At 39.0% G+C, this 20,134-nt stretch overlaps 1 protein-coding gene across 6 annotated transcripts in view; it reads left to right on the forward strand.

Moving 5' to 3' along the window:
- APP (amyloid beta precursor protein) overlaps positions 1–20,134 on the forward strand; it is a 291,865-nt gene that overhangs the window by 167,735 nt on the left and 103,996 nt on the right. For 2 of the 6 annotated variants that reach the window (XM_023190001.1, XM_023190010.1), the window contains exons 7-8: positions 8,803–8,970; positions 11,578–11,634. The exons of 2 other annotated variants lie outside the window; for them this stretch is intronic. In XM_023190001.1, the coding sequence (XP_023045769.1) occupies positions 8,803–8,970; positions 11,578–11,634 (225 nt within the window). The remainder of the gene's footprint in view (positions 1–8,802; positions 8,971–11,577; positions 11,635–20,134) is intronic. 2 more of the 6 variants (XM_023190020.1, XM_023190022.1) reach the window with 1 other exon arrangement.

The following is a 20,134-nucleotide window of genomic DNA, read 5'->3' on the forward strand; positions in this document are numbered from 1 at the left end:
GATTGAAAAACTCTTACAGTCTCCCTGCATGTTTTCACTTGTGCCCCTATTTCCTGTCATTAACATGGTAGTGTAGTCAACTCCTGCTATCCTGTAAAAGCTAGTTACTACAGTATAGAGGAATTTTGTAAGCCATAACCATTAGTAGCTTGAAATACCAATGGTGGGAGTATTTATACCATGGCAATTGGCATACACTATAACTCAAGAGTGTTCTATTTGTTTTTCTAGACAGTGCCAGTTTCCCAGCATACTCCTGTCTCTTAGTCAGCAAGAAAAAGAACTTCCCCCTTGTTTTCCAATACAGGACATGATATGCCGAGTTTTGAGCTTCTTGTTAGTAGTGTGTTGCACACTAACCACGCAGCTCAGCGAAGAGCCAGTTTATTCCCATAACAAACAGGAAACAAAGATTGAGGGAAAACCATAGTGGTACCCTTTTGTGAATGTTCCTTAACACTGTCACAGGAGTCCTGATTAGTCTAAATACTTTACAAGTAAATCTCCCTCCTTCAGGTGGCACTTTATAAACAATCTTTCATCATGGAGAGATGAGAATTGGGTCAGGTATAATTAGAATGACAGATGTATTGGCTAGCCTTAGAGAATTAACGCAATTCAGTAAAAAGGCTAGCCAACTGCAGATATCTTCTAGAGACTTCCGTGACAAATTAGCACCCATCATCTTGTACTGAAGCAGTGCTTTCATTAACATGCACAGCTGTTTGCATCATCTTTGTTTGTATTTCAATCCATATTTGGAGCTTAAGTGAGATTTGTCATAAGATTTCAGTTCAAGCTTGCTTGCCTAATTTCACATGCTTCTATTTAGTAAAATATGATTACTAGGTCATAAATATTTGATAATTTATTGCCTTATTAGAGTAATTTTCTAAACATGTTTTTTGATGACTGCTTGCTACTATGTACAAGAACACGGTAAATGTTCTTTTCTATTAAAAGTATATGGTTCCGAAATTGGGGAAAACATGTTCTTAAAAAATAACCAGTTTTCTAGTGTGTTGACTTTTAAAAATTTTTCAATAGAATCAAATGCAAATATTGTCTACTTATTTTTCAACAAAATACACGTTTGATTTTAATAACTTAGGCTCATTAAATGTCACTGTATAGTAATACTTAGAATTGCAGCAGTAACTTAGGCTAAAAAAGTAAAGTTGTTATAAACTACATTGAGCTCAGCCTTTTTCATTGTTAATGGATTAAGTGATTAGACAGATATATGTGTTAATTATATAAACTATATAATTATGTAAATTGTATATAATATATAAATTATATTTATAAATTATAAAGTTTATTTGAAATATTGAAGTTCCGTATACTTAGTGGATTTTAATACTTATGTCCTTGTTTTCATTTTATTCCACTGTTACATTAAGGCAGTAACTTATTACATAAATAAATTATATTTGCCTTACATTTGCCCTTTTTACTCTACTTAAAATTGGAGAAAAAGAGTTCAAGATATGGAATTTCTCTCAGAAAGGATAAATATTTTTATTATGTGAAGTTTAAGTAGATATTCTTGTAGAATATAGAGAAAATAATGCTATAAAATGTTGCCTTTTTAAAAAAACTTCAGAAAATGTAGTTCCTAGCTCTCTCTGAATAACTCTAGTTTGATTGTGGCTGCTTTCCCAAAATTTGTAAATTTAGAATGTATACATTACATGTAATATAGTTTTATTTCGCATACATTCCAGTAGGCTGAGAATACTTGAAATTCAATGATTCAAAACGAAATAATAATAACCAGCTTTACTTTATTCTAAAGTATATCTTTACTGCTTTATTAAAAGCAACTTATTTAGGCCGGGAGCGGTGACTGACACCTGTAATTCCAGAACTTTGGGAGGCTGAGGCAGGTGGATCACCTGAGGTTGGGAATTCAAGACCAGCGTGACCAACATGGAGACACCCCGTCTCTACTAAAAATACAAAATTAGCCAGGTGTGGTGGCGCATGCCTGTAATCCCAGCTACTCGGGAGGCTGAGGCAGGAGAATCGTTTGAACCTGAGGGCCGGAAGTTGCAGTGAGCCGAGATCGCGCCATTGTACTCCAGCCTGGGCAACAAGTGCGAAACTCTGTCTCAAAAAACAAAGCAAATTATTTGCTAATGTGTTAACTTTGCTTCATAAGAAGGCATTGTAATTATCATACATATGAAAAGTGGAGATTTTCTCCCCATACTGGTTGCCAGTTTCACAACTGTGTTCATTCTGAATTTCTTAAAACATGTAAAATTAGCTTTCTAACCTTGGTTGTCCACAATTTCAGTCCAATTTGAAATACCTATTCAGAACTAATTTTTTGTGATTGAGCATTATTTTTTAAACAGTGAATTTCATAATCATTTTATATAATCCAGGGAGCTCTGGCTTAGTTCTGTATTATTTTGTATTATATTGATTTTTAGAAAATGGAATGTAGTGTTGACACCAGCACAAATCTCAGCAAGGGCCTACCTTACAAAGATAAAATGCATGGAGTTTGATTAGGAGCACATAACTTTGCTTTGTGTTTCGTATACACCAGCATTTCAGTGTATTAAATGCCACTTTGTCTTGAAGAATGAGTAGAGTTGTTATAAAAGAAGGCATAATGCTTCCTTGCCAGTGGAATTCAGCTAAGTGAATATCAGAAAAGCTATTTGTGATCTTGAAAGTTTAAGAAATTCAACATGAATAAAGGATTGTGGTTCCTTAGATATCCGTATAAGTCTTTGCCTATATTTCTATCTAACATTTCTCTTTAAGAAATATTCTTGCTTTTATTTTTCTGAACAAATTTTCTCCATTATTATCTGATATTTACTTTGAACAGAAAGGTAGATTGGAAATCAAAAAATAAGTTTGATTTCAAAAATGATTTCAAAATGTTAGTTTTCTCAATATTTTACGTTTTGAGAAAAGAATAAAGATAAGGCAGATGAAGAGGTTTTTGTTTTTCCTTAAATTTGTTTTTCTTTTCGACTTTATCTTTAATTGACATAATAATTATATATAGTATACATTTTGAAGATACGGTTTTAATTTTCACAGGAATCCTATTTGGGTTTAGTTATATAAGGTCTAATTTTGCATCCTCTACGTTTAGTGACTGAAATATAAATTTCCACTGGGTGATAATAGTAATTAATGTGAAACAGGTTTTTTGCTGATGATTTTAGAAGTTTCTGTAGATTAGGAAGGAAGAAATTATGCTATTGAGAAAAATAGAAAGTGTAAACATAAGCATTTGAACTCTCTCGAGATATTTTTATCTTCCGTGAAACTAGATGCAGCTTGTTGAAGATGTGTTTCAGGTCTCAGTGCTCTAAAACTCTTCTAGTTGGTGAGCATCTTGATTGGTTAGATCTCTTACTAATACCCCATTGCTAGAGAGGGATGTAAAGGAAATTTTCTCAACCTGATATTTCCAAATCCTCCAATCTGTGAGTCAAGGAAAGAGATGAGGTTAGAATTCTTAGGCAAACTGAAAAATCAATATTCCTTTATTATTATTATTTGTGTTTTTCTTTTTTTGAGACTGAGTCTCACTCTGTCGCCTACGGTGGAGTGCAGTGGCGCTATTTTGGCTCACTGCAACCTACGCTTCCTGGGTTCAAGTGATTCCAGTGCCTCGGCCTCCCGATAGCTGAGATTACATGTGCACGCCACCACGCCCAGCTAATTTTTGTATTTTTAGTAGAGACAGGGTTTCACCATGTTGGACACGTTGATCTTGAACTCCTAACCTCAGGTGATCCACCCACCTTGACCTCCCAAAGTGCTGGAATTACAGGCGTGAGCCACTATGCCTGGCTTCCTATATTACTTTTTTAATGTGGGCTTTTAAAAATCTTTTCAGTAGCAAAGACTTGACACCAAACCAAATGTCCATCAATGATAGACTGGATTAAGAAACTGTGGCACATATACACCATGGAATAGTATGCAGCCATAAAAAAGGATGAATTCATGTCCTTTGCAGGGACATGGATGAAGCTGGAAACCATCATTCTCACCAAACTTATCACAAGGACAGAAAACCAAACACCGCATATTCTCACTCATAGGTGAGAATTGAACAATGAGATCACTTGGACACAGGGCGGGGAACATCACACACCAGGGCCTATCAGGGGCTTGGGAGACTGGGGGAGGGATAGCTTTAGGAGAAATACCTAATGTAAATGACAAGTTGATGGGTGCAGCAAACAACATGGCACATGTATACATATGTAACAAACCTGCACGTTGTGCACGTGTACCCTAGAACTTAAAGTATAATAAAAAAGATGAAAAATTTAAAAATATTTTCTTTGAGACAATTGTAGATTCACATGCAGTTGTAAGAATTAATACAGTCCGGGCACAGTGGCTCACGCCTGTAATCCTAGCACTTTGGGAGGCCGAGGCAGGCAGATCATGAGATCAGGAGATTGAGACCATCCTGGCTAACACAGTGAAACCCCATCCCTACTAAAAAATACAAAAAAATTAGCCAGGCATGGTGGCGGGCGCCTATAGTCCCAGCTACTCAGGAGGCTGAAGCAGGAGAATGGCGTGAACCTGGGAGGTGGAGCTTGCAGTGAGCAGAGATAGTGCCACTGCCCTGAAGCCTGGGCAACAGAGCGAGACCCCGTCTCAAAAAAAAAACAAAAGAATTAATACAAAGAGACCTTGTATAGTCTTCACTCAGTACAGTATCACATATATGAAGTTGATGTTAATCCCTTAACACAGCTTTAACCTAAGTCTGTGCTGCTGCTTCTCCATGTCCACTTCTGAGAGGCACTGGCCATTTTTTGTGTGCCTATTCATACTTTGTGTAAAAGCATTAGCATCATACTTCCCTGGTGCTGACCCTACCCTCGGGCTCAGCTTCTCCCAGAGTAGGCTAAGATTCTCTTTTCTACTACATGGAAAATTGTTGTGGAATAATAAAGGGTTAGCAAAAAGGTCAGAGAAAACAAGCAGTTGTATTCCCTTTCCCCGTAGTAGAGTAGGAATACAATTGTGAGTGATAGAGGATACGTTATCCATTCCTTTCCCAGTCCTCTCTGAAATCAGCTTTACTGCTGTAGGAAGTTGATATTCTCTTTATATCCCTGAGGGAAAGTGTTGGGAAGGGGAGGTGATGGGGAATCAGGGTTGCTAACAATTGGGGGAATTATAATGAGAAGCTCTTTTTCACCAGGAGAGAGATTGCATGTTAAGAGAAGGCCTGTCTGCTCCTCCTCCATCTCAGCAGTTGAGAACCAGTTGGACAAGGTAGCTGTCTTTTAGAGATTCAGAAGTAACAAAGGCACACTGTCAGTCCTGTTCTTCCAGCCTCACATACGTCTTCTCCATACGTTATATATTTGGCATTAAATTAACATACAGTGTTACACCCAATACACCCGTTCCTGACCACATTATCTCAGATAGCCTTTTGTATTTGAGTATTGTGTGATCTTTTGCTATTGCCCGTGATGCCCACTTGGACTCCTCCAAGGCCGTGAAACTCTTGGGGGCCATTCAAAGCCAAGAGCACCAACTGCCCCTAAGAGGATTGGGAGAACCAAGCAACACTCCCCAAATAGGGATTATCTCACTCTTTTCTTGGCCTTTATGAAAGGAAGGAGTTAAGACTCTTACAGCTGGAGACTCCAGCAAGAGTTGTAGGCTCAACGTGTAGCTTATGCTATTTACTTAATTAACATGTAAATGGATTTTGCGTTCTGAATACTTGTTCTAGTTGATTGGGGCTCATTTGGCCTGGTTTCTACAAATTAGCTATAACAAATGGTTTCATAGCTGTTATAGAATGAGGCAGAAGAAAATAAAAATGAATGTGGCATTGTGTTTTACTAATGATAAAGGAAAATGTTAATATAATGTCATTTAGGTTCTGGACTGGGGAGATTTTGCCTTTATCATACGTAAGAAATTGTTGCTAGGTCACACACAAGGACGCATATTTATCAGGAACCATCTCCTTCGATCATCATTCTTTTATCCCATTACTTGACTTGCACCCACCCAAAATTCTACCATTTTTATGTAATTTATAGACTCATAAAGACAAGGTTTGTGCATCCTCAGAGCCATGATGTGCACTGTGAGGCCCGTGACACACATCTATAAGAAGACACGTATTTGGTACTCTAAGATGATACTTTTTTTTAAGGCCAAAATGTGAGGGTCAGCATAAATTGCCAAGGCACAGTGAATTTTGTTGCCAATGCTCCTGTGACTGTGGGGTGAAGGGATTCTGTGCCTCCCTTGGTAGCAGTGGCCACAGTGCTTGCAATCCCAGTGCCAATTCCCGGCGCAGTGCAGGCTCAGGAGGCACTGCTGCCTTGAAGTCTTGTTGGAATTAACACTGCCTGAGTAAGAGATTAATAATGTGTTTTGCTGTGTCTTAGGAACATTAAAGAGCATGTGACATGAATACGTACACATTGGTGAAGGAAATACAGAGAAGGAAAGCAAAGTGTAGGATGTTTGTTACAACTGAAGATAAGCTCTGGCAGCAGAGACCACTGCTGGCTATAGTTGATGGGGTCCTCACATCTAGGCATGGCTTTGAGCTTCACAGTCCAGAAGCTGCTCTGTCAGTAACTTAGAGGGCATATGACCCCAGAACCAGTTCACTTTTAATAAATCAGGGTGCCAGTCCTTTAATTTTGGAAGATAAATAAAATTGCAAAGTAGATGGGATTCTTATATCAACAAGTGGGCTAGTTTTCATCCTACAAGACTATTGTATACAGAAAACCAATTTCAAAGACATGCTTTGGGAACATGGACTTTGAAAGCAGCAGTACTGAGTGAGATGGCCTTAATGATAGGTGATAACGAGGTTGATGCTTTTGTAGCCATGTTTCCATCTGAAAACCACATGAAGAGAGCCAGGTCATCTTAGTGCTCTTTGCATGGGGCATTTCTCTTGCAGAGTGTTTGACACTTTCTGGACTTAGTGCTGACTGTCCCTCCTGTTGACATCATCATGGTATCAACCTCTGGTTTTGCCAGGACTTTATTGCATCTACTGAAAGAGCAACATGTATAGGGAAGTAAAACAATAGTTAGTCCCCATTTGTATTGACATTGTGGATCCTTGTCTTTGATTGGCTAATTAGAATCAATCTGTTGAAGGACCAGTTACAGTGACTCACACCTGTAATCCCAGCACTTAGGGAGGCTGAGGCGGGTGCATCACTTGAGGCCAGGAGTTCAAGACTAGCCTGACCAACCTGGTGAAACCCCGTCTCTACTAAAAATACAAAAAAATTAGCCAGGCTTGGTGGTATAGAGGTAATCCCAGCTGCTTGGGAGGCTGAGGCACAAGAATCACTTAAACTCAGGAGGTGGAGGTTGCAGTGAGCCAAGATTGTACACTGCACTCCAGCCTGGGTGACAGTGCAAGACCCTCTCTCAAAAAAAGGAAAAAAGAATCAGTCTGTTGACTATCCCTAACTTGGAAGTTCTGGGGGATGCATGGCTTTCATCTTTTAGAAAGGTGTTTTTTCCTCTGTCATGTTAGTAAAACTAAGAAGACATCTGTGTGTGCTGAGGCATCAGCCTAGCAAGGACAGGGCACAAACCCAGAGGGAGAATTGGGCTGTTGTTTCACTTCCAATAAAAATGGGATATACATGGGAGGTAGAATTACAAGTGTACTCAGGATTGACTTTATACATGTAATTGGAGGGAGGGGTCACTGATTGACTTTGAGGCAATCAGGGGTGAGTGAAGCCGATCTTGGGGAGGGTGGCAAGACATGTTGACAGGTAAGATATGTTTTAATTTATGTAAAACAGTGCATGATGTGTATTAATAAGTTAGAGCTGGTTGACTATGTTTTTATTGTTTGCAACATTACTGCCCAAGGGTCAGGTAAATATACAAAATATACAAATAATACAGATATTTAATACATAAATTTCAATTAAGTAGCATAATTAAATAATATGTTGTTATAATTGTACTTAATGCATATGTAATTATATTCAAATAATACAAATTTTTAATATATAAATATCAATTAAATAGCAGAATTAATACATTGTTATAGATGTATTTCATACATATGTAATTAAATTATTAAGATATATAATATAACATATTAATACATATTTTAATATACAAATAAAATGGTCTTAAATTGGAGTTAAGACCATTTATATTGGTACATATTTTAATATACAAATGAATGGTCTTAAGTTAGAGTTAATGTCATTGAGTATAAGTCACATTTACAGATATGACATATGTTTCTAGATAAAGTCAATGAACAGACAGCCTCCAAAACCTGGAAACATTCAAAATATATGCAATTAATTTTATACTTGAGTTAAGGCAGTCATTTGTTAAGGAAAGCAGTCAGATGTTTGTGAAGGCTTAAACTTTCGCTTCATAACCAAAGCAGTTTCCTTACATGAAAGTTGACTTCTTAAAAGAGAAGTTTATTTTTTATAATGCAGAATTGTTTTGATGTACAGACACCTTCCGTCATTTCATACTCATCTTAAAAGCAGCCAAATGATTCTTTTCACCTTTGGCCAGAATCCTTTTATTACTACCGAGTCCTGCACTCATTAAACCAGATGAGAATGCATGCTCTGAGAGGTAAAGCTCTAGTCCTGGTGGGCAGTTAAATTCCTCAGTAAATGTTTGGTAGATGCTGCCTAATAAACCCAGTCCAGGTTGTCACTGGGAGGATTAAAAGAAGTAAACGTGTGTACATGAACAGAGAGACAGTGCCTTCTCATGCTAAATGTGGTTCCCCACGTCTCCTCTGATTAGAGGTGTGCTCTGAACAAGCCGAGACGGGGCCATGCCGAGCAATGATCTCCCGCTGGTACTTTGATGTGACTGAAGGGAAGTGTGCCCCATTCTTTTACGGCGGATGTGGCGGCAACCGGAACAACTTTGACACAGAAGAGTACTGCATGGCCGTGTGTGGCAGCGTCAGTAAGTGGACCCTTCTTCGAGCCTGGCCACCTTTCGTCTCTCTCGCCACTGACTCTGCCCTTTGTAACAGATTGGTTTTCCTGGTTCTTGGGAATGGGCCTGTTGCTACCACTAACCACATTTCTGTCCACTTCTCTAATTGCTCAGTCTCCTCAGTATGTTCAATCATGAGCACACCTCTCCGTCTTTCCCTAATAAAGCATGGCCGTGGATGTGTTCTCTTCCTAGCTGTAGCAGATATGTCTTGCAATCCAGAGGGACTTTTGAGTGCTTCTCTTTTAAGCAAAGCTGAAGTGGCTGTTTTGTCTTCTGCAGCCAGCCGTTTCTGCAGTTGCATACTTACGTGTTTGTCTGTGTACATGTGTGTTCATGTTTATGCATGTGCACTACCTGTGCAGATACTGTCTACCAGTGGAAGCCTGGCTGATGCAGCTTGAGTTGCATTGATAAGGTGTATGGCTATGATGAATACCTTTAAGTTGGTTCATAACATGTCTTTTGTTGTGCTGTTGAGGGAATGTGATTGGACTGAGCTCATGCATCTCAAATGCCGGAGGGTAGAAGTGCCCGTTTTGGCCCCTGAGCTCAGCACACAGACATTTGCCAGGTCAAACTTCTGCTTCTTCTCTTGAAAGTAGAAGAAAACTTTTGACTTAACATGAGAAGCTTTCAATGACATAAGGCTCAAGGAATATAATTTTCTTTACTTTTTTTTTTTTTTTTTTTTTTTTAAAGATGGGGTCTCATTCTGCTCAACAGGCTGGAGTGCAGTGGCGCGATCTCGGCTCGCTGCAACCTCCGCCTCCCGGGTTCAAGTGATTCTCCTGCCTCAGCCTCCCCAGCAGCTAGGATTACAGGCACATGCCACTGCGCCCAGCTAATTTTTTGTATTTTTGGTAGAGACAAGGTTTCACCATGTTGACCAGGCTGGTCTCGAACTCCTGACCTCAAGTGATCCACCTGCCTCGGCCACCCAAAGTGCCGAGATTACAGGCCTGAGCCACCAGAACATAATTTTCAAAGTCTTTCTCTTGAACATTAAGCTTTTCATCATTCTGGGGATAAAAATATGAAGTCATGATGACTTAAGTGCACAATGAAATTGTCCCCAAAGAGGTAATTCTCAGGAGGTCCAGTACCAGACATGAGAATTCCATGTCCTTAACAGACTTCCAAGTGAAATTCCCAATTGTGCTTATTTATTTCTTTATTGTTGTTCATGATAGGAAGTGTGAACTACTCAAGAAGTAATTATTCAGCTCAACTTGATAACTAAAGACGAAACTCAGTAACTGTGCATTACTTTTTTGAGAGACTCCTGCCTTTTCTCTACTGTATTGCGAGGTGGCAGCCATATTTCCTGCCTGAGATTCCTAGGGATTATATAAATTGTTTTCCAGCGAGATCATAGGATTAAGCAAAACAACAGAAGGACCTGCACCATTAATAACTCCACTGTAAAGGAGCTCAGGATCTAAGAGGAATCTAATGGAAAAGCTTCTGTTGGTCTCTGGTCTCCTGCCATCGCCAGTGAATGAGATGACTGCTTCAGTCCCATGGGTGAACAGGTGTAGGAACTGGTAACCTCAAGGGCCTTTTTTTTTTTTTTTTTCTGGCTCTGATGGGATGATTGCAGCTTCTGGCTCAAATGACTCCCTTCTTCAGTTTCAAACAAAGCAGTCAATTAGGTCAGGTATTGCGAACACAATGGAGAATTCTGTTGCCTGCAGCCTTTGGAACAAAGGCCTTTTGTTACAGTGATTCTGACTGGTTTAGCGACTGGGAGAGGTTTCCTGGCAGATTTGCAACTTTTTTCTCCCTTTCCCTGGGTGGATTCATTTTCTGAAATATCATGTATATTTGTTGATAATAAGAAATTTATTTGGTTTTAATTATTAGCAGTGATGAATTTACTTCAAGAGATTCAAATTATCTCTCCACTTCACCCCAGTACTGCCATCCCTTCCCGTCACACTGTCTCCCTTTGATCAGTTTGGTCTGGGAGCGAGCAGTGGGCACCTGTCCGGGTTGGATGGAGGTGTCCTGGGTGGCACACACTTTGCTGAGGGTTTTGCAAAAGGTAGATGCTCCCAACAGAGAGGTATTAGATAAGGCTAGCTACACCTGATTTTAGAGGGGATAGGTGACAGAATAATGTATGAAGAAAGCAAAGGCTGAAGATCACTTAGATGGGTGGACAAGAATAAATAGAGAGTATAAGCCTCAGCAAACAGCCAGAGCTGAGAGCCACATGCTGTTCTGTGAATGAGTGAAATAAATGGAGTTTTTGTGAAAAAATGCATAGAAGGGAATTGGGGATATTTGGCACAAAAGAAGGAGCAAGAAATCCTCTTCTGTTAAGAAACCTGTTGTTAGTTGGATATACGTATTATCAGAGACAAGATATCCGGCATTCTCAAATGTTAACTTCTTGCAAAAATAGATCTTATGTTAATATGTTCACTTTGGTTTTGTTGGAGGGATCAAACCTAAGGAGTGATTTTGTTTGTTAGGTTGTTTTTTTGTCAGTGGACTCTTGTGCGTTTCAGCCATCATTCCCATGTTTCTCTTTTTGTTTTTAGTTATGTTCTCTTATTTTTTCCATAGTGTCCCAAAGTTTACGCAAGACTACCCGGGAACCTCTTACCCAAGATCCTGTTAAACGTACGTTGTCATTCACCTGAGGGAAGGGAAGAGGGGAGGAGGATGCTGCTTGGTTCACATAACTCCAGCATCATCACCTTCTTTGCATGGTTTTGTGTTTCTTGAACACCTGTCTTAGTAAAATGTTTCTTCCCATTACCTTGCTTATAATTACATCTCATTTTGCCAGACAGCTTGAGATGTCGGGCTAAGAACATCATTGACCAAGTTTCTTCTATTTCTGACCAATTTCCCTTTTATTTAGTCCGGTTTTATTGAATATTATACGGACAACATCATTGTATTGTATTTGCCGTTAACTATTTTATTTCCTAAAAGCTATCACTGTAACTGAGAGTAGGCTCAGCTTCTTACTGCTTGCAGAACCGAAGAACAAGGGCTAGGTGCAGTGGAAGGAAAGTGACTTTACTTTGCAAAGCTAGCAGTGGGGAAATGGTCCAGGCTCTTGCCTTAAAGGAACCATCTCAAATTTTGGATTAAAAAACAAAGGCTTAAAAAGGGAAGCTTGGAATGCAGGGCATGAAGGAGGGGTTAGGGGGTGCTGCTATACGGGACTTGTTCCAAAGACTTGAGTTATTATCCAGTTCGGTAAGTGGGCTTATGCATCCCAGGCACAATCGGGTTGTAAATTAACTGCAGCCTTGAGGTGATCTGATGAGGGAGAATTCTGCAGGTGCCTAAGTCAGTCAGTGGAACTTCTAAGCAAGCGTTAATAATTTTAGTAAGAATTATAAGCATAATTAGATAAGGGAAGTGTTGTGCCGGGAGTGCCTGGTGGGAAGAAAGAGAGCAAACGTTACCATTTCATTACTAAAACTGGAAGGAAAAGAAAGGAAGAAAGAAAGATCTTTAAAATAGAGTACTCAGTTACATCAAGATGCCATGATTTAACAAGAGACTGTAATACATGAGTAACTTGTTTCCTCAGAAAAAATACTTAATATTCATGTATTGTAGTACATGGACTAATTCGTACGCACAGATTTCAATTATATGTGTTGTAAGACCCGGTTTCAACTTCATGAAGGGTCACTTTTAGACATTAAGAGCCCCTCTTTCTCCTCTCCCGGAAGACATCATGGTAGGTTAGAGGTTCTCAACTTCCGACTAGGAAGTAGCGAAAGAGCCTCCTATAAAGAAATGCGTTGTCCAGCCACTGCAGGCCTTATAGTGTCTTATGTTTTGTTTTTATTTCAGTTGTAATATCAGACTAACTTAGTTTTAAAATGTGGTTTTAGTACTCATATTTGAATTTGGATTCCATCCAGAAATAGATTTATCCAGTTAGGGATGATATATGCCATTTATGCTTATGACTGCTGGAAGAAGAGACACAATTTCTGTCGTAGCTTAGATTTTTATAATTAAAATTAGCATTTATGTACATTATCCTGAAAAAAAAAAAACCCTCATCTCAAAATTGATGAAGCCAGTTATCTTTTTTAAAGATGATAAATTATAGATGGGGGATTATGTATTTTGAAAAAGATTACATCCTAAACTGGAAAGTTTTTTAATGGCCTCCATAAAATATTCAGAATAATTCACATTATGTATGACTTTTGAAGGATGTGGTTTGTACACATGTACATTGTGGTACCACAATGTACACATTTCTTTTGCTATTGTGAAAAAAGGATTTTTCTCTAAAAACAGTGTAAGTACAGCGAGTGGATTGACACAGACTAGGAAAAAGCTCTAGCTGTTCCACTATAGTATTGATAATACATAGGTACGCATGGTAAGTTGTATTGTACCAAGCATTTTCACAGATCATTTATTTTTCTTCAGAACACTTTGTGGGCGTTTTCCTCATTCCTTTTGTACATATGAGAAAAAATGAGTCTTCAAGAGCTTAGTGACTTGTCCCAAGCCATCGAACATGGCAGGACCAGGCGTGAAACCCAAATGACATTTTGGCTGCACTCCACACCAAATGGCTAAGCATTTGGTTCTGACATTGTTTTGCAGGTTGGTAAAATCACATTTGCGATTCAGAAGCACATTTTAAGAATACAGAAAACAGTGAAAAGAGGATGAAGAATGTTAGCGTTTTTTCCTAAATGCCATGAATATAGCACGCATCAGTAAATTAAATGTCTTTCCCATTCTTTTACAAAACAGTGATTATTTTTCTCTGAAGTTTCATTTTAGCATTTATAAGAATTCTATTTTTCCATTTTTAATAACTGATGGAAACAAGCATCATTGTTGGATAAATTTATTTTCATGCAGTACCCATAACTACCACTTTCGTCGTCCACTGTTCCAAACAGATACTGAAAGTCTCTTTTGTAATTTTCTCCTTCCCGGTAATTTTCTTCATCTACTTGCAGTGTGTTTGGGATCCTGACACCTTTCCATTCTATGAAGATGAAGTGATTTGGGCAGCTATATTTTCTTGTCTACCTACAGAGACTATTCAATCACAGCAAGTGAGGGGTTTAGCAGTGCTAGTACCAACAGACAAGGAAAAAAACATATAATTTCTAGTTATTTATAGCCTGTGCAGCTATGTGGTCTTATTTATAGCAAACTGCACATTTGATTTGAAAAAGTCGTGGTCATCTGGAGGTCAAATGCAGATGGCAGACTCAATTCAGAGCAAAGGAGCTGAACTAGAAGGTAAGCAAGCCTGTTAGACTGGGCAACTTGGACTTGACTTTGCTCCTTCATCAATCTAGGGCTAATTGGGTGATATTTCTGCACAGAGGTGGTTGGTTTTACAGGTTGCTCAGTCTAAGCTGCTTCTAGTCAAATAATGAATGTGAGAGGAGATAGAAAAAGCTCTTCAGTTGAACTGATATAAGATTACACTTAGGGAGAAAATGTATGATGGTTTGCATTATAAAAACAATAATTTGCCATAAATCAAGCATTTCTAGGTTTCAAACTTTTGTCATAAAAACTGATTTTGAACTTTGCAATTTTAGGGACATATTTTATTGTTGTTGTTATTGTCAATGAAAATCTAAACCACAAATATAAGGGATACAAATATAAGGCTGAGAGCTTTCATTTTCTTCATGAACATAGGAATTCAAATCATTAGAAAAAATCCTTTCTCAAAAAATAAAAAAATAAAATATATAAAAAAATTTAAAAAAAGAAAAAAGAAAAAATCCTTTCTCATTTGGGATAAAGGATCTTATGAGAGCCGAGGTAATTTCTGACATTAGTTTTGCACCTGCCCATTTGGGTTTAGGACAGTGCAAAAGTTTCACATTTAATCTTCAAAATGTAGTATTTGTAAACAATACAATTATATAAATATTTGTTGATTCATTTATATTTCAAATATGAGAATGTGACCATTTTTTCTAGCGTTGTCTCCATCAGATTGCTTCCCAAAAGGCAAACAGACCAACTCCTTAATGGCATTTAATCTCTCAAAGAGCATCATGCTAATTTTCAGTCAGCGGATTGCACCCTGTGATCTGGCCAAAGTGTGACCCATCTCTGGCACCTTCATTTGCGCTGACATGTGGTACAAACAACTAAACCAAGGTTTCTCAACCTCAGCACTATTGACATTTTGATCCAGATAATTAATTGTTTTAGGAGTCTGTCCTATGCATATAGAGCGTTTAGCAGCATCCCTGACCCCTACCCACTAAATGCCATTAACACAACTCCAGCTGTGATAACTAAAAATGTCTCTAGACTTTGCTAAATGTGCCCGGGGGGGTCACATTCTGGTTGAGAATCCTGTTCTGGAGTAGTAGTTTCCCCATGTCTGACTCAGAGATAGAACTATCCTGGTGTAAACAGGTGTACTTTCCACAAATTTGAGGGCATGTTGAAATGTTAGAATGTCAGTATCCTCCGATTCTCGACAGATGTTTGAAATTGAATTTGTTAGACTATTGTCCAAGCTCTCAATATTTGCAAGATAAGGTGGAAGTTGCTGTTGCTGTTCTGACTATAGTGTTGAAGATCTCGTAGTTTTTCTGCCTGAATGTAAGCTACTGTGGCAGCAGAAGAGAAACCAGCAAACCCCTTACTTGGAAGTCCATGGTTCACCTATGCACCACCCTTTCTCCTATCTGTTTCATCTTAGTTTCCTGGAATCCCAGGATATGCTGGATGGAGCATAACCATCCGTAGAGATGCCCTATAGTTTTGCTATACAGGTTATTTGTACTTTAGGATTATGTTTATGGCCTTAGGGTGTGTACAGAGGTATAGATCTGACCCCATGCAGGATTGAGGGAAGGAAAAATACTGATTTCTAGGCACATCAAAATGGTCCAGATGACATGAAACAGACTGGTACATTTCCAGAGAATATGAAAAGAATTGGAACTTAACAAGTCACGCCCCAGGTTCCATCCCCAAGAACCATCCACAAGAACCATTCCCAAGTTCCAAGTTTGTTGCTGCAGAAGCTCATAATTTGCGAATCGTAGATAACTCACCATGCAGCCTTTGAATGAAATATGCCACCTTAACCCCAGGGTCATTGTAAAGACAGGAGCCATAAGACAGAAGTCTGAACGCCTAGGCCATTTAATATTTGGCCAAATTTGAACTATTGTTCTTAATCACACTATTCTTGTTCTTTTCACTGTGCAGTAGCAAATATTAGTTCCCATTACTACATTCTGCAATACCATTGGAACTAAAACTGCCAAATTAGATTGGGCAACCTGGGCTTACACTTTGCTCCCCAACCAACCTAGGGAGGGAGAACAATTAAAGCATTAAAAGATGTGATGGTGAATTAAATTATGTCATGTCATTGCCAGTAAATTCTATCAGATTAACAAGTGTGAAAAGCCAAATCTTTGGTATCTGGAAATGCTTAGATGAGAAGAATGGTTTTTTCCTCAAAGCCATAATGATTAGAGATGACCTTAAAATTGAAAGGAACTGGATTGCTTAGCAGCTCAGCACTTTTTTTTTTTTTTTTTTTTTTTTGAGACGGTCTGTCACCTAGGCTGGAGTACAGTGGCATGATCTCGGCTCACTGCAAGCTCTGCCTCCCGGGTTCATGCCATTCTCCTGCCTCAGCCTCCCGAGTAGCTGGGACTACAGGCGCCCACCACTGCGCCTGGCTAATTTTTTGAAGTTTTAGCAGAGACAGGGTTTCACCGTGTTAGCCAGGATGGTCTCGATCTCCTGACCTCGTGATCCGCCTACCTCAGCCTCCCAAAGTGCTGGGATTACAGGCGTGAGCCAACACACCAGGCCCAGCTCAGCATTTTTTAAAAAGAAGGGCCATTTACTTTGAATACAGGTTAAATATCTCTTCTCTAAAATGCTTGAGACCAGAGGTGCTTCAGATTTTGGATTTGGGAATGTTGATTTATTCATGATGAGATAACATGAAATTCATTTGTGTTTCATGTACACCTTGTACAAAAGTCTGAAGGTAATTTTATACTTTTTTTGTTTTTTGGAGTCTCGCTCTGTTGCCCAGGCTGGAGTGCAGTGACGTGAACTTGGCTCACTGCAACCTCTGCCTCCTAGGTTCGAGATCCCCCTGCCTCAGCCTCTCAAGGGAAGCTGTAATCACAGGCACCTGCCACCACACACAGCTAATTTTTGTGTTTTTTAGTAGAGAGAAGGTTTCACCATGTTGGCCAGGCTGGTCTTGAACTCCTGACCTGAAGTGATCCACCAGCCTCGGCCTCCCAAAGTACTGTGATTACAGGTGTGAGCCACCATGCTTGGCCTTATACAGTATTTTTGATAATTTTGTTCATGAAACAAAGTTTGTGTACATTGCACTGTGAGAGAACAAAGGTGTTGCTATCCCAGCCGCCATGACGTCGTGTCACTGCTCAAAAATGATCAGATTTTGGAGCATTTCGGATTTTCAGATTAGGGATGTTCTACCTGTGGTAAAAGAATGCTCATTATTTATGTGGTCTGTTGTTTAGCTATTTGCCAGAAGAAGGTAAGTAGATAGTTTAATAAAGCGGTCAGCAAATATTTTTCATACAAGGCCAGATTATAGATTTTAGGCTTTGTAGGTCATGCAGTTTGTCATAACTACTTAACTCTGCAGTGGTAGCATGAAAGCAACAATAGACAATAAGTAAACAAATACACAAGGATGTGTTCCAATAATACTACTTTTATAAAGGTAGCCAGCAGCCAGGTACAGTGGCTCACGCCTGTAATCCCAGCAGTTTGGGAGGCCGAGGCAGGCAGATCACCTGAGGTCAGGAGTTCGAGACCAGCCTGGTCAACATGGTGAAACCCCGTCTCTACTAAAAATACAAAAATTAGTGGGTGTGGTGGTGCGCTTTTATAATCCCAGCTATTCGGGAGGCTGAAGCAGGAGAATCACTTGAACCCGGGAGGCAGAGGTTGCAGTGAGCCAAGATCGCACCATTGCACTCCAGCCTGGGGGACAAGAGCGAGACTCCATCTCAAGGAAAAAGAAAAAAAAATGTAGCCAGCAAGCCGATCCTTGGTTTAAAAAAGCAGGTTTTTTAATTTTAATTTTTATTTTTTTCCCAATAGCTTTGGGGGTACAAGTGGCTTTCGGTTACATGAATGAAGTGTATAATGGTGACGTCTGAGAGTTTAGTGTCCCAATAACTGAATAGTGTACATTGTACCCAATATGTAGTTGTTTATCCCTCACCTCCTTCTCACCCTCCCTCATTCTGAGTCTCCAGTGTCCATTTTGCTACTCTGTATGCCTTTGCATAATCATAGCTTAGCTCCCAATTTATAAGTGAGGACATACTGTGTTTCCATTCCTAATCACTTCACTTAGAATAATGGCCTCCAGCTCCATCCAAGTTGCTGCAAAAGACTTTTATTTTGTGATTTTTGTGGCCCAGTAGTATTCCATGGAGTATATATACCACATTTTCTTTATCACTCATTGGTTGATGGGCCCTTAGGTTGGTTCCGTATCTTTGCAATTGTGAACTGTGCAGCAGTTATTTTTGAGTCCAGGATGTGCTAAGCCAGGTATTTTGAGGGACACCAGCAAAGGAATCTGAGTACTGGCTTTCAATAACTTGATAATTTTATTGATGAAATGAGACCCAGATATGTCATAGAAATAAATAACAATATAAAGTAAAATATACAAGTGTAGGAGGAGATTGCTCTGGAAGTCTGGGGTAAAATGAAATCAGCTTTATCCTTAAGACCTCCATAGAGGTTAACAGTTCCATCTGCTTTTACTGCTACTGTTTATATGAAAGTGGACAATATTGAAGATTTTGACTTTTTGAACTCCTCTATTGAGTGTTGAGCAGCTATGACAGGTTATTTCTTTATGTGCCTCCATTAATGAAGTCAAGAATAGCTTCTGACAAATTGACAAAAAACAATACTCTAAGGTTAACCCATTCTGAATGCCAGTTATTATTGCTATTGCTTCACGTATATTTTTTAGATTCAGACTTGAGGTTGCTTTTAAGTTTTAGTGTGTTGTGCTGAATAGAGAATAGATGTTAATAAAAAATAACGCCAGCATTCATTCTTTCACATTCAGTTCATAGAGTTGAAAAAATTCCCATGTCAGTATGTGTCCATGGATATAAAAAAGAAATGTAGCTTGACTAGAGTAAACACATCGTAGATTACATTTTTATTACCTTCTGTCCACGCGATGCATTGATAGTGTTCTCCACCAACTATGATTGCACTGGCTATAAAATTATAATACAAGGGCATATTAGGGGGAGAATGCCTTTGTTTCTTCCTGTTGCTGTTGTTATTTTTTTTTTTTATTTTTATTTTTTTTTTTGAGGTGGAGTCTCGCTCCGTCGCCCAGACCGGACTGCAGTGGCCGGATCTCAGCTCACTGCAAGCTCCGCCTCCCGGGTTTACGCCATTCTCCTGCCTCAGCCTCCCGAGTAGCTGGGACTACAGGCGCCCGCTACCGCGCCCGGCTAGTTTTTTTTTTTTTTTTTTTTTGTATTTTTTTTTCGTAGAGATGGGGTTTCACCATGTTAGCCAGGATGGTCTCGATCTCCTGACCTCGTGATCCGCCCGTCTCGGCCTCCCAAAGTGCTGGGATTACAGGCTTGAGCCACCGTGCCCGGCCGTTATTTTGTTTTTAAAGGGGTCTGGTATTACACCGGAGGATCACAAACTGTATTTTCTTGTTATAAATGGCTCTTCTATCTCGGACTTAGTGGGTAAGATAAATATTTGAATTTAGAATGCGTTAGGAGTTTTAGCTATTTGGAAATTAGAAAAATGGAGAGACACTTTTTTTTTAAGTTGGGATGGCACTCAGAAAGCTCTGCCATGTTTTAAGGTTAAATTTTCACATAAACGCTAACAGGTTTCTATTTCAGCCATATATAAATTATCCTCCTTGTCTCCTCTCCTAAATTATAGCCATCTGAAATGACAACATTGCTAGGTCTGTATCAAATAGCATTTTCAATGATAAGGCAGTGATTTATATAGGTCTTAATTTGTTTTAATCTTCTGTTATCAGTGCTATAGAGATAAATTGCTTTTCTGCTGATGAAAGGAGACTAAACCAATTTTCTTATTAGAATCTAACATTAATATA

This window comes from Piliocolobus tephrosceles, chromosome 19 (assembly GCF_002776525.5).
Source record: "Piliocolobus tephrosceles isolate RC106 chromosome 19, ASM277652v3, whole genome shotgun sequence".
NCBI lineage: Eukaryota > Metazoa > Chordata > Mammalia > Primates > Cercopithecidae > Piliocolobus > Piliocolobus tephrosceles.